The sequence below is a fragment of the Sander lucioperca genome, chromosome 16, assembly GCF_008315115.2.
Source record: "Sander lucioperca isolate FBNREF2018 chromosome 16, SLUC_FBN_1.2, whole genome shotgun sequence".
Classification (NCBI taxonomy): domain Eukaryota; kingdom Metazoa; phylum Chordata; class Actinopteri; order Perciformes; family Percidae; genus Sander; species Sander lucioperca.
In genome coordinates, this window is record NC_050188.1 from 22,051,568 (window position 1) to 22,067,770 (window position 16,203).

Sequence of the window (16,203 nt, forward strand, 5' to 3'; positions counted from 1 at the left end):
TTTGACATGTTTTCTGTCACAATAATGTAACTTTATTTGAAGGGACTTGTACATTTAAAAATTCCAACATATTTATCTTTTTTGAACATTTTGACAGTCTAACATTCGTCTTCACAGTAAAAACACTATATGCTGATATTTACATGCAGACCTCGCTGTTGGCCTATCTCATCTTCTTTCATCCTTTAAAAGTCTTTTCCCGTATCTCCACCTCTTCTGAGCTGGCTTGAAAGTCAAAAACGTCAGCCCTGTGGGAAGAAGAAGAAGAAGAAGAAGAAGAAGAAGAAGAAGAAGAAGAAGTGGAAATAAATAAATAACAACCTTGTTATAGACTGGTGATCTGTCATCTCAATGAATTTGTCGTGTATTGTATAGATGAGGTCATGGCATCCTTTTTGGAAATACATGTTTACATCAAACTTTATGGGCAAGAGTTTCCTACCAGTGCATGCCAGAGTTTACTAACGGTGCATTGGCCAGAGTCCTAAGAAGGCTCCAGTATGGGCCGCTTCTCCCAAATCTCTGAGGCAGCACTGGGTTCAGTGCTTCTCGGACATCAGGGCACTCCGCACACATTCGAATCACCTCCCAGGACCGCCCAAACCTCTGGGGCATGTTGGGGGTCGATTTTGGTTCCTTGTCATTATCAGGAATACTCTCTCTTCCAAAGCGCATGGGCATGTTGGCGTGCAGGTGGGAAGGTTTGATTTTGGGCGGGTGGAGCTTGATGAAAGTTGGGAGGCTGATTTTGCTGGGGGCGGGGGTCACATGTACATTGAAGCTGTTAAGATCCAAACTCCTGTGGATTTCACTTTTTGTCTGGAAACAAAAATATGTTGAAGTCCATTACTCAACTAATTATTAAAAAAAGAATAATAATTGAATTGCTTTTCTTTGTCATATAAATGATTATGATAGCAATATCTTAGGCGTTTAGACAGTTATAGGACAAAACAAGCAATTTAAATAAGTCACCGTAGGCTCACCATAGACTTTTAAATAAGTTTGTTGAAAAACTAATCAATTAATCAAGAAAAATAGTCAGCAGATGTATCAATAACCAAAATAATTGTGAGTTGATAGTTTTTACTACTAATATTCATCTCTAAGTTTTGTAACCACATCATTTCATGTTATTTTTTTTGCTCTACAATAATGCAGAACAAAAATGAGTAAATGTGACCACTGGATAGCAGATGAGTTCCAATGTTATATGTCGTAATAATAGCTCAAATAGTGGATCCCCATTACGTGAACATGACTGGCCATTTCCATAATGGGCTGATACATTTTCTTGTAAAAAATATATGTGGCATTATATCAAATAGTTTCAGTTACACTTTCATGATCTTGAAGGTGTAGTACATAACACAAGTAAAAGTAGGGCTGCAGTTAACGGACACTTTACTATTATTAATTGATTGTTTTATCCATAAAATGTCAGCAAATAGTAAAACATGACGTCTTCAAATTGCCTGTTTTATCCGACCAACATCCCAACCCCCCCAAATATATAACTTACAATCATATATGACAAAGACAAGTACAAAATCTTAACTTTTCAAAAGCTAAATCAGAGATTGTTTGGCATTTTTGCTGGAAAAATTACAATTATCTATCGACAATCGACTAATCTGAAAGAAAACCTAATAAGTCCAAGCTAGTTGCCCAATGGAATAAGCATATCTGTCTGGCTTAATAAATAGTACTTACCTGATGGTGTGGCTGTTTGCTCACAGTGCGTCTTCCATCATTGATGCTCAGCAAAGTTGTATCACTGTGGATTGACTTCCCATAGACCTGCAAGTCAGATGCTGCTGGCACTCCAAGACCTCCCAGGATCAGGAGCGCTGACAGAAACACTGTGATCAACACGTTGACAGCAGGAGCCATGTTCTCTCAGGACAGCACCAGGCTACATGCCTCATTTCCTGCTGACCACACTGTTATTAAAGACCCCTGAAAACATACGTCACCTGTCGCGTGTGATAAAGGCACCCACCCACATTCACGTGTACAAACACATACAGCTTAAGCCTCATTTAAAATGAGCACATTCCTGTCTCAATAACCATCCAGCTCTAAAGAATATATTTGAAAATGCATGTATGTCCTAATTGGGTTGCTGGATGAATGGCATTTCTTGTTAGAGGAGATCACAGGGAAATTTAACTAAAAAGCAGGCGCTCAATGGAAATACTGAATGGCAGGAGCACTCACAATTAATAATGTGATTTAATGTGATTTGTATTATTCAATTGTACCTGTATTTCCTCTTTACTGTAAGTTTGCTATTTATATCCAGGCAGGCAATGTCAATTAGGAACAAATTGTTAGCAAGCTGCATTAAAAACATTGAAAGCGAATTAATTAAAGTGCCCATATTATGAAAAAATCACTTTTTCTGGGATTTGGGGTGTTATTTTGTGTCTCTGGTGCTTCCACACGCATACAAACTTTGAAAAAAACCATCCATGCTGTTTTGAGTGAGATACGGGTTTCTGAATGTGTCCTGCCTTCCATGGCCGCGGGAACTAGGGGTGCGGAGGGTGCTGCAGCACCCCCTAGTGAAAGGAGAAACTACTACAACCATAATAAAAAAACAAAAAAACAACACACATTTATTTTTAATACTTTAATTATTAATATAAACCTAATCCCTTTCGTTACAAATGAAATGTAATACATTTTAAAATTTGGTAAGTAAGAAATAAACATAATTTGATTAGAATGAATCTGCCGATTTTGCCAAGAGTCGAGGCGCGCCGTGCGTCTCTGACGCCTCTGACGCTCATTCATGAGTGGTGAAGATAGTTGTGGAAACTTTCCCGGCTGGTCAACAACAGTACAGAAGTTAGCTAGCCATGGCACAAAAGCGCATGTTGGATTTCTTTATTGATCAACCACAAGCTAAAAAGCGTAAAAGACCGGAGGCAGAAAACTCAGCAACTGTAACTGAATGAAGTAGCGACCCTGCTAGCAACATACGACGAGGGAGCTAATCTTGTAAACCAAGCTAGCAGCACCAGGGTAGCCGCAGAGGGAACATCAACGTCAACTCAGTGCTGCCAGCCTCGGGGTCACACTTTTCCTGGTAGACGTTTTGGAGATGAGGATTTGTTTTTTGTGTTATGACTGCAACACAAGGTAATAACGCTGGTTTACTATTATTATGCTGCCGCCGTGCAGTAAATTGGCATGATTTATCAATTGCTCAGTAACAGTTCAACTGGTCAACTGGGTGAGCTGTTCAAAATCGGCACGGCTTGTGACGTCACAAGCCGAAACGAGCAGGCTAACCGCAACCATTAGCTCGTAGCGTTAGCGTTAGCATGCTAACGCTAGCATGCTAACGCTAGCATGCTACCTCGTTCTCAATAGCAAAGCACTGCTACAACACACACAAGTTCACCATAATCTACAAAAGAACTATTTACATGTGCGCCCTCATTTAGAAGTCTCCCAGCTAATCCTGCCTTTAACTGACCGAAGTTGTAGAAACAACCTCTTTTACTGTCTATGGAGCTAGCTAGCTGACATGATCTACATCTGAGCTACTGGGCATGTGCAAGTGCAATCAAAGATAGTACAGAAGAAGAAAAGAGGTCTCACTCTGTAGCTAAAACAGAGACCAGGTGAAAAGAGGATCTGCAGCAGTGAGAGAGAGCGGTGCAGTACAACAAAAATATGGTGTTTTTTGAAAATTAAACCATGTAAACCTATTCTGGTACAACCTTAAAATACAATTATGAACCTGAAAATGAGCATAATATGGCTGCTTTAAAGTTTAAAGTGAAAATATCTGCAGTGCCTACTTGCTGGTGCTAGCCACCATTCCACCAAATTACTCATGTTAACAAACAGTCATAGTATAGCATGTGGAAAAAAGTGATAACTGTCCATTGCAACTAAGGGCACATGACATTTTACATAACAGTTCTTCTCTTTAGCATCCCAAGTTGACATTTGTTTCCTGAAACTGTGGCAGAATGTACCTGCGGTATCGGATAACAATATTGGATAACAATACTGTGAATGCTGCTGAATCAGCATTCATACAATAATTTGCAATGGTTACGATAGAAAGAGGAGCACAGTGTTGTGATTACTGGTTGAAGGCATTGTATAATACACTGGCCTGTACTAAACAACGGAGAAAAACAAAGTGAAATGATAGACACATGCATTATAGGAAGTGTAAATCTAGTATTTTTCCAAAATTACCTATATGACATAGTATTACTATATATATATATATATATATATATATATATATATATATATATAAGGACAACTCTGTTGATATTCTATATGTTTGTCATTGTCAACAAATCCCATTAAAAGACCAAAAACTAATTGTAAAAAGAATAAGTGATTTGAGTAAAAAGTGCATTTATTTGAGATTAATATCACATTAAACGTCCTTCAAAAAGTACTCAAACTGGCTCATATCCCATGCAGCTATGTCTTGTTGGTCTCATTTTGGAGCAAACCTCAGACAAACCTAATAACAGAATGTGTTTTCTCCCTGTTATTCATCTATTGAAACTATACTGTATCTAGCAACCGTTGGACAATTCAGCTTTGACAAGTATTTGAAACACAAGAGTGGGAAGATGATGTCACTCACCATTCCTGTTTCTGAATGTGTCGGTAGTGTATTTAGATGCACAAATGACTCACTGGAGCTGTATTTGTATTTGCAGACAGAATGTGAGAAATGCCTGGTGTGAGACACAGGTTGATAATGACAACACGCAACAAATTTTAATGTGATCCAGGCGTCATGACCCTGACATTGTTTCCATTTGCCATGTTACCATGTCAAGTCCCACCTTTAAAGGCATACTATGCAGTTTCTGTTTTTGCTGTGGAGTACTTGTATTTAACGTTACCTTTGCTGCTTTTTAGCTCTCGCCAACGAGTGAAAGCCTGACCGAGTGGGACTCTTGTCCGGTTCCTCACGTCAGTTTCTCGTTTTCTTTTCCTTGACTCTTTCAACTGCACTTTCTTAGCTTTCTTCGTCGACTCTGCCATGATTCACGTCTGAAATGCATGCTAGTGTCTTCCATAGAGGCTGCTTCTTATATGTTTTTGATGTATGTGACATTGTGTCGTAAGGCAAGTCGTGATTATCGCGAGATTTGGCGGGGCGCCACCTCTCAAACCTGTATTGCTGGTTTTGCCAGCGGCGTCCCCCCCTGCTTTGCTATCGGGATGATTCGCCTTACTATGAGTTTGTTTACCATCGAAATGACTTCGAAGCTGTTATATTAAGGTACAGATCTTGCATAGTGTGCCTTTAACACAGCAATCTGAAGCATCTCAGCGGAAAAAGTATCCCAATCGCATCTGGTTTTAGTGATTTATTATCAACCTTAAGATGTTTTTTTATGGCTATGGTTTCAGTCTATCTTTCTGTATTATCATTTACCTCCCACCTCTCCCCAGCCTTTCTTTGTGTGCTCTCCCTCCCTGACCCTGGCCCCAGCTCGTAGACTATGGGGTTTGGGATTTACGATCCTGTCTCTGACACTTATCCAGAGTTTTATCCGCAGACGGCTTCCCTATACCTCAAGCTCTCCCTTTGTTCTTTACCGAGCTCTCTGAGCACTCCCTCAAAGACCTTGTTCACTGCCACTGTAATTCTCTCTTCTTAATGTTTTTAATGTGCATCCCTCGCCACCCCGGCGGCCTTTTCATCTTTCAATTTTCTTCCTTTTGGGCGTCTTCTCCCTCCCCTCTTCTCTGCTTCTACATGCTGTCTTCTAGCTTGAAAACATACTCTGCTTCCTTGATAGAAATACTGCCCTGAATGTTTAATTTAATACATCTGGAACTCCCATATATATGTGCTTTTGACCTATTTTGCACCCATGTTTCATGTCAATTGTATGAGACATAGAATTTCCTGAAATGTTCATCTATCTGTCTTATAATTTCATTTTTGTGAACTCCAGGAAAACTAATCAAGAATAGACAGAGGAAGACTAGCAAAGATGCAAAGATAAAAAAAAAAAAAAAAAATAGGTAGACCTAAAGAAGAGGCACAAACAGGAAGCAGATTGAAACTGGCCACAATGACACTGTTGATCCTAGCCTGTCTCTCTCTCTGTCTGGGTTCTGGCAGCCTTCCCAGAATTCCTCTCCAGGACCAGGATACCCTCGGATTCCCAGGATGATTTGTGGGAATGTTATCCCCCTGTTGAGCTGATTTATGTTGAGTTTTATCTTCCCCCTCACTTAGACATCAACCGGGTCATCATCACAACACTTTACATGCCCGTACACTCAGCGAGGAGACACATTCATCAAGCTGTTGTGACGGGTTATAGTTTTATCAATGATCAAATCCATTTCTGCCGGATCACTGCATTATGATGTATGGGAAGATGTGCTGAAGCCGGGCAGACAGACACACAGGCTCATACCACTGTACCGGTGTAATTCTGTGCTGTGTTGCTGTGATTTCGGCAGACGATGATGGATTCATGTCTCTCACATGACCACATATAATGAAAGAAGTGACAGAATCAAAACTTTGAGCCGATAATAGGTCCAGGAGACGTACATGAAAAGACAGAAAGTTGTATGTAAAGTAATTAACATGCTACACATGCACAGGTCTGAGCAACACACATACACACACACACACACACACACACACACACACACACACACACACACACACACACTCAGGAAAGGGCAATAAATTATCCTGATTAGTTTCCTTCTTATATGACAGGTAAGACAACTGTACAAAACCAGGATAAGACACAATAAATAAAAGACAAAGCTCGCAATATTCTATATTTTTTAATGTCAACAAGTACCAAGAAAAGACCAAAGGTGTTATTCTGTAAGTTTCCAACTTACCCAGAGTCACTCTCAGCCCCTGATTGGTTACTGCTGAAAACATAACTCTTAGAAAATGGGTCAGAAATATATACTTAGACATTATTTGCTTAAACAGCTGGGCACAGTAGTTTTTAGCAAACATTAATCAAACAAAAGTAAATAGTGCATTTGTTGGGGACTATTTTCAGCTTTGCATTTGGTACCTAGTGCTAGTGAGTATTTATTGGACAACAGCAGTGTATTTGGGATTGTCTCGAAATATACTACAGATGTTCATCATAATGAAGAAATATCTCAACAAATGCAATTATGTTTTTTTTGCTCCTTTTTATTGCCTATAGTTTACTTAAATTGTTAGGCCTATTTGTTATTTATGAGTTCTGTCACAGTTGACACATAAAACCACTAGATGGCAGTCTGGGTTTGGATGATCAAATCCAGTGTTCAGAGTTTATAGATTGGTTTGTAAGAGCCTCGTGTATAATTCTGTATCTTACACTTTTTTTCTGTTTAGCAGTTATTCAATTTAGGGTCAGTTTTAGGCCGTTTGTTAAGGAAATCAATCTTTTGTCAATATTTCGTGCAGAATAGTGCAAGTCTTTAAACCGCATGGTGCACATTGTCAAAGGTTTCGTCCACCGGGAGGCACTCTAACACCCTTCTTCTCTGTTTGAAGAGGAGGAGGAGCAACTTAGAAGAGGGGGGAGTCAGAGGAGGAGGCGGTCAAAGAGATAGAAGGAGTGTCCCTAAAAAAAGGGGAGGTGTTTTCATAAGTGTTAACAAGGGGAGGCGCTGAAAGCACTGGCCAATCAGAGACTTGTAGAAATTCACCAATCAGAGATGGAGAGGAAAAGCCAGGAGAGGCGGGCAGGAAACTGAGCAAATGACCCTTGATGAGAGAGGGGAGGTGGAGGATGGGAAGGATGAGGGAAGGAAAAAGGGGCCCTAGGAGAGGGGTGTGTGTGTGTGTGTGTGTGTGTGTGTGTGTGTGTGTGTGTGTGTGTGAGAGAGAGACGTGTAGGCTTGGTTGAGAAATCTGCCATAGCATATGTTTTGTCTTATGTTTTTATTTTAAGATATATTCCTTTTCTCAAACATAAATGCTAAAGGTCCGTTCAAGTGTAAAGAGATAAATAATGCGGTGATGGTGAAGATGAGTGATTGAGCTGCGGCAATGAAATGTGGAAATAAGCAAAAATACTGTGTTGAAAGAAATAGAGGTGAGAAGATATGTTATGTGTGAACCCCCCCCCCCTCCGAAAATGTGTAAATTACGGAAGAAAATATGATAGGAATTGTCTGGTAATAACAGATTGGACCTGTCATTTTGTTGTTTTCCTTTCTTTTACTTGATTTGAATGTTTACATGGCCATTTATCTGTTGAGTGAGTTTCATGAGCCCTGGGCTCTGGAAACCTCTTTAAAACCCTGGTGCATAAGTCTCAATGTGACAATAAGAAAAATAAGCATCTCTTTTTTAGATTTTGAACATAGTATTCATGCAGATGCAGTAACAGCGATGGGAGGATAAAGGTAGAAACAGAATAAGAAGCAGAAAATGAAGTTGTAAACAAAGAAAGAGGATTCTCCTGACCTCTGGGCCTTCTCTCTGCTCCTGGTTGGACGGCCAGTTTGTCTGCTGTTCGGCGGGTCAGAGGAGGTCAAAAGTCATTTTAGAGACACCCACATGGAGAGCTACACCATGACCTCCAACCTCTCTTCACCATGCAACAGAACCCTGCACAGCGCTTAAAGCAAAGCAGGGAGATAGGGAAGAACACACAAAAATCAGATTTGTTTTACTCCTAAAATATTTGTAGTCGTATCCAAGCCACTTGTAATGTGCCACCTGGAAAAAGTCAGACTGAAGCAAAAATAGAATTCAAGAATTTGTGTCCGCTCTCACCATAAAGATAGAGATGTGACTGTTCATCATTTTCGCTAATTGAATACATGAGACTTTCATACACTAAGTCAGAGACAGGAAGCGTTCGCTGCCTTGATTCATTTACTGTGAAAGGGCAGGGGGAGCAAAAACATGAAAGGGAAAATACCAGACTTTGATTTCAAAGGACTATTTCTGTTTCTAATTGTATAGCTATTTTGATAATTTCTCAGAATGTCTTTGTGCTCTGTTTATCCGGGTTGGTTTAACTGCATAAACTTTATTTGTAGTGCCATGTACAGTACAATTTTTCAGTTGCCTGCCAATAGTCCTTGATTAAGATGTGAAACTTTATTATAACACTTTATTACAAAAAAAATTGATTTAAAACTCTCTTGCATACTTTACCTATTTGCTTTGGATAGTTCACCAACTACGGCTAAATAAAGTAATGCCAAATGTGTGTCTAGTTTGCATTATGCTACTTAAGTTATATCAGTGTGTATTTGGACTTATGTTCTGTATGTCGTAGTGGTGGTAAAATCAAACAAAACCCTTAATTAAATCAAAGCAGATAGAACATAGTGGCCCTCTAATAGTCCTCCATTCAGAAAACGGCTTCAGCTGATTGAAGTGCATGCACTTAGCGACATACAGATACAGTATGAACACTCATGTTTGACTACCAGGAAGCTTTCAACCGCTGATGCGTTAACCTCCATAAATTAAGAGCATACAGTATACTATATCAAGTGTGCTTGCTGTGTTATGCTATTAGTTATATGCAATCTCTTTCTCTTGGTGCTTTCTTGTTTTCCTAAAATTATTAGTGTAGGGGTTCTTGATTTGGACTTAAGAACTTAATTTGCTGAAACACTGTCATAGTGTCTGTTCAATAAATAATAATAATGGATGAGTGTGAATGTGAAAGAATAAAAGTTTTAAAAAACTATAACAGAAAAGTTAATTTTAAATCTGAGGCATTTAAAAAAAACAGTTCCGACAAAGATGTCTCCTATATTCATTTATTTATTTTGTCAGTAATGTCAGTGAAGAACAGAACAGCATCCAAGGAATTCCATGGTGGCAGATTATCTGTATCGTATGAAACATCCCCATAGTCCCACACAGAAACTCTTTTCTTTTTAATAAATGTATTTATCTTTTAGGAGGTAAATCCATTGTATATATAAAAACCTTTGAGAGGCCAACAAGGATGCATAGTGGTGATGATTATCCAGGGCAGTTACAATGTCATTCATTACTATAATTGTAGTAGCAGGACATAAGATGTAGAGTAGAAGGAGAATAGAGAGGAAGGTCTTTGGCTGTCTATTTACAAATGCCAACAAGTTGTGCAATGACTATGCAGACCATTTGAATCACCCGTTAATGTCTTGGAAATACATGAGCTTTATTAAAAATACATGAAATGCTATCTGTAATAATGGGTGATGCATGTTTTTGAAACATTTAAATCACAAACCGGGCCATGCACGACTAAGAGGACATTTTTGGTATCTGGCTTCAATAAAAAAGGAAGTGTCTGCATCGAAAGAGCTCATCAGGTTGATTATCAACCTTTATCAAAACCTTGGCCCATAGAAATAAGATGCATGTTGAAAAGCAGCACCTATGTGGCTGGGTTAGCTCAGTTGGTAGAGCAGGCACACACACACACACACACACACACACACACACACACACATATATATGTACATAGAGGAGTATGCCTTGATGCAGAAGGTCCAGGTTTTGAGTCCAACCTGTGACAGTTTCCTACATGTCTTCCCCCTCTCTCTTCTCCTTTTCAAATCTAGCGGTCTTATCCATTAAAGGTTAAAATTCTTTAAAAACAGTGCCTATTTACATTCTCAGAGAAAAATGTAATAGAGTTGGAAACTTGGATTGGTTGATTTTATTTCTCATGAATCTGATTGATTTCTAAAAGTTTGTAGATTTCGCATCAAAACCAATTATTCAATTTGATTTTCATTCTTCATAGAAGAGATGTAACTGTGTATCTGAATGCAGTCCAGTAAGAAGAAACGGCCATGCTTTATTCGTTAGTTTATTCATTAGTCTGTGGACAGAAACTGTCCACAGAAACCCCAAGGTCTAAATATTAAGGTCTAGATTAAATGATTTAATCATCACAATTGTTTTTGCATTGTAAAAGTTAGAAAAGATTAACTGTATTTTAATTATAGTGATTCATTTATCATTGTACTGTATAAGTTATGATTATATTGGCAATCATTTAGCCACCTCGTTTTCTAAGCAAAAAGCAAGTCAATTGTTTCGAAACAGATCAGTAAAAGAATTATCTTTTTTTTCATGAGTGAGAGGAATGAGTGAGAACAGCACACAAGTTTCTCTCTATTTTCACATATGCACATGCTCAGTATACAGTGTGTGTGTGGCCAGTTATGTGTGAATAAAACACTGTTATCCTCTGATGGTTTGTGATGGTTCTGCTGTAAAAGCAGCCCCACTTTCCCCTCATTTCCCCTCCCTTTCCCACTCTCTCCCCATGCCATTCCCGGCAGATAGAATTGGAGTATACAGAATGAGTGTGTGTGTGTGTGTGCCTCGGATACACACGGAGGGAACTTGATCTGAACCATAGCTTTCAGCACGGCCTGCAGGATCCCTAGGGCTGTTTTTTTTTAAAGAAGACAGAATTAAGGTGAGGGAGACAGGGAGAGAGTTCAATTTGACCTCAGCAGAGCTTTTCACACGCACACACACACACACACACACACACACACACACACACACACACAGTGTAGTGCAGCGATGAGTGATTCCGACAGCTGTGAGATAGTGACATCATCTTTAGTTGCCGGCTGGTGTACTTGATCTGGGCTGATAGGAAGATTGAAACTGAAACACCAGACTGCTCTCTGGAACCACATCCTCTGCCAGAAAACCCTGTGTGTGTGTGTATCCATGTGTGTGTGTGCTTGAATGCATGCATTCGTGTGTGTAAAGCTGTAAGAGCACCAATAAAACCACAGCATTGAACCATTCTGCACTTTCTCTCTCTCGTTCTGTCTCTCGTCTCTCTCTCTCCCTGCCTGCCTTCCTGCTGATTGATGCGTTGTATATATTCCTCGCGGTAATCAGATCCTTTTCTTCCAGAGGTTTCTGTAAATACAGTCTGCTGAAGTGCCAGCCTGCCAGGCAGCCAGGCTGACTGTCTCTAACGGGGATTTAGCCAACGCTCTGAAGGCTGGCATTGTGCCATGGAGGCCCCGCGAAGGCACGAATGAGCACATGATACCTCCCCATGACGAGGCAGGCGCACGCTAACTGTGATTTGTGCATATGTGTGTTAGTGGAGAGGGGTCATCCAAGGTCTGTGTTAGCAAATATGTGTAGATTCATTAGACATCTGACTTGATCTTAGCTGTAAATTAGCTGTTACATGGAAATGAGCGGGGAAGTGAGGTGGTGCAGTGATGTGACTTTTGGCGGTTCGGTGAGGATGACACAAGAGGGAGCACACGCGCACACACACACACACACACACACACACACACACACACACATACACACGCTCTCTCTCTCTTACAATTTAGAAAAGATACCTACATGTCAGATCACCACTATAATCTCTCAGTGCCTTCACCACCTAAATCATCCTCTATTGCTCTCAGAATATGAGAACACACAGCCAAACCAGCATGCAAGAGACATGTGCGTGCGTGCGTGTGTGTCTGTGTGTGTTTGTGTATGTTTGTGTGTGTGGTTTTAGATATTAAGCTTGAGCATGGGAAAAAGTGCAGCTTTAAACAGCAAAACATGCAACCACCACCACAAGTACCGAATTCCACAAAACTCCTTAAACGAAACAGCATGTTTGAGGCGGCACAAACACAAATGCACATACTCACACACAGAAGGAGGCTGTTAGTGTCTATTAGTGTCTACTAATAAAGCGACTAATGAATAACCTGACCTGACATAAGTTTGGAGACACACAGTTTAGGTTTTATGTACAGGCTACCAAGAAAACAACATTATAACCAGTGGATTAATGAAGTCACATCATAATGAGTATAAGTCTTTGCCCCACAATGATCATGGTTATCCCCCGTGTCTCTCCATTATTGCGAACTATGTTATTATTTGGACAAAAAAAAACTCAACTCAAGGTGCACTTCATAGATTTTTCTTGTTCTTTCAACCACGTCACATGGTCTTAGTCAGTGGAACAGTAGAACAGTGGAAAAATAGTAAAAGTGCTATGGTTGAAATCATCACAGCCACTGAGCTGAACAGATCAATCTCCATAAAAATTTAAATAAAACGATTGTGATACAATTTAAAGGTCCAGAAAGGCTATTACAGCTTTTCACGATCGCTATGACAATTTTTTCAATACGTTTAACAACTTTCCTAAACTCTTAACGCACCAACACACCTACAACACACAATTGGCAAAACAGTTAATTTCATGCTCAAAATCACACATTGTAAACTAAACTCCAACACTGATTTTCAAAATACAATAATTCACTAACAATACACTGTGTTTACCAAAACAATGCAAACATGTCTCAAAATCAAATAATTCTTCCGAAACACTAACACATGTTCTCTCCCAACAGGAACATTTAGTCAATCATAGAACAATATCATACAAAACACTAACATCAGATGGAATTACAGAAACTGCATTATTTTATGTGTCAGGTCTGCCCTTATACAATAGACAATAGCATATTGTATTGACCATAGATTGTGTTTTGCACTGCAGTTTCTCTTGAAGCCTCTCTACATTTTTGTATTGTTGGGTTTAGTAAATGCATGCATATATATATATATATATATATATATATATATATATATATATATATATGTTTTTAACTGTAAAGATTATTTTTTGGGCTTTATTTGACAGGACAGCTAGTTGAGAAAGGGGAGAGAGAGAGAGGGGGAAGACATGCAGGATATCGTCACAGGTCGGATTCAAACCCTGGACCTCTGCGTCGAGGCATAAACCTCCAAGTATATGTGCGCCTGCTCTACCCACTGAACCAACCCGGCCACCATTTTGTTTCTTTTGCTGCAGAAATTCAATACAAAAAATGAATGACCCATCTCAGAATAGTTTTATAGAATGTACGGTCTATGAAAACAAGAAGACAGAGACAGAATTGTCCTGGTACTCCTCTTCCTCTCCCTCGTGAAGGCATTTTTCTTATTTTCTGTGTTCATCTACAGTATATTGTTCAAATAGGTCCTCTTTTTACTGTACTACCATATGGTCATGAGGTTGAAAGAACCTCAACACCTGAGTGTGTTTCCTAGAAGGGAATCAGCTGTGATCGATCTATTTGCATAGCTTCAATCAGCTGTTTCTCAATAAATGCAAGTATAAAATGCAGGGGATATATTTGTGTTTCAATTTACAATATGATCAGCTGTTCACTTTGACTTTAGCCTATACGTAAGGTTTAGAACGTGTTGTTATCTGTTCAGACATACAGAGTGAAAGCATTTGTAAATTGGTCAGTAAAAATTCATTGTTTTGGTCTTGGTGGAGCTTGTGTGTAAAAGAAGTTCAAGCATTTTACATTTGTGTTAACTGTATGCATTTTGTGTCAAAGCAACAAGAAATGTGTTAATTGTATAGCCTACACAGACAAATGTTGTGCTGTGTTAAGAGTTTAGGAAAGTTGTTAAAAGTATTGAAAAAATTGTCATAGCGATTGTAAAAAACTGTAAGTGGACCATGAGTTGAGATTGTTTTGTCAAAGTACTTCAAGTTCAAGAATAAACTTTGATGTGTAGGATTGTTGATAACTGAAGCTTGAAGTCGATACTGATAGTAATATTTGCGATAAGAAAAAATATAACTATATTTTGAATTTTAATGTTAACACATAAAATAAACTTACATTTTTGATAAGGACCACTTACATTTGCTAATTAGAGTTGTGTTAAAGATATTTATGCTACTGACCGGGACATCTTTTAGTTATAAAATCATTTAAATATAATTAAAAACAGCAAATACAACAGTATATTTTAAATAGTAAACTTCACTGGAAATGAACACAAATACAACAAATGTATACTATATTCAATTGATGTATTAAGGTAAAAAAAAACAACACTTAAGACTTAAAATATGAAGACTTAAAATTATAGAAAAAAGCAGTACATACTATCAAAAGAAATCTCAACTATAATAAATCAAATGGGAACTTTAATAAACATTAAATTAAGTGGTGTGTGGTGGGGCAAGCTCGCATTATGGACATGTCTATGACACTCTTGTTACTTATCAACCAATACATACCCTGATATCTTCATATACATAAAAAGTATATAGTCAAAAGTATGTGGGCACCCCTGTTCACGTACTTTTGGTCTGGAGCTGTTTTTCATGGTTTGGTCTAGACCCCTTAGTTCCTATTAAGAGGAATTGCAATGTTACAGCACACAATATGTTTGCAGCTCTGTGCCAGCAGTTTGGAGAAGGCCCTCTCCTGTTTCAACATGACAATGCCCCCATGCATGATTGAGGCTCACAAAAAAGTTGTTTTCTGAGATTGGCGTTTAAGAACTTGACTGGCCTGCACAGATCCCTAAAATAACACCCTATCTTACACCTCTGGGGTAACTCCGGCCAGGTCTGCCATCCCTCACTGATGTTCTTGTGGCTGAAAGGAAGCAAATCCCTGAAGCGAGCCTCCAACGTCTTGTGGAAATCCTTCCCAGGCCCCATCCACATTCTTAGTTTTAGTATCCACATATTTTTGGCCACATATGAGTATAAGTTGGGCTCCTCTGTCAACATATATATTTGTATGTTTATTTTGTTTGGCAATAGCGTTTCTAAACCTTCATGCCAATAAAGCCCATTTAAAGTGAACTGAATTGACACATTGAAAAAGAAGCTAATGAAAGCGAGCAGAGGGCTACCACCCACTGGAGTAGACAGCATTCTCTGTCTCACTCTGCAGAAAGTCAGCATAGACACAAAAGGTACAAATGCCATCTGGGCTAGGAGGCTACGCTACATCCAGAGACAATAGGGGCTCATTCACACTGCCTAGCCCAGCCAGGGCCATCTGCTCTTGGTGAAAGTGAGTGGGAGACCAGGAGTCTCCCACTCTCCAGGAGACCCCCACAGGTCCCATAATACAGCAGGATGGTGGGCTGAAATCAGCATAATATTAGAATCAGGGTATGAAAATATGAATGAATGAAGATGATCCACTTCTCAACATGAGCCGACATAATAGAGGTGTCGACTGAACGAGTTGTGTGAGGCTGCGTAAGCCTCCCACGCTGGGAATGAGAACACGTGTGGTGTTTTTCTGAGCAACAATGGTGAGAGGAGAGCAACTGTTACAACAGCGGGGGAGAGGACGCTGCAAAGGGAGAGTGGATGCATGCAAACGTCTATATATACAGCACGCAAGCACAGATGCACACACAAC

General features: G+C 39.3%; 1 protein-coding gene across 1 annotated transcript; it reads right to left on the minus strand.

The window, feature by feature from the left end:
* Positions 1-150: 150 nt before the first annotated feature.
* On the minus strand, positions 151-1,905 carry npvf (neuropeptide VF precursor). Its single transcript, XM_031323233.2, has 3 exons — positions 1,714-1,905; positions 443-819; positions 151-248 (listed from the first exon to the last, which is right to left on the minus strand). The coding sequence occupies exons 1-3, from the start codon at positions 1,891-1,893 to the stop codon at positions 179-181; spliced, it is 627 nt and encodes a 208-aa protein (XP_031179093.2). The 5' UTR covers positions 1,894-1,905; the 3' UTR covers positions 151-178.
* Between the last annotated feature and the right edge of the window lie 14,298 nt (positions 1,906-16,203).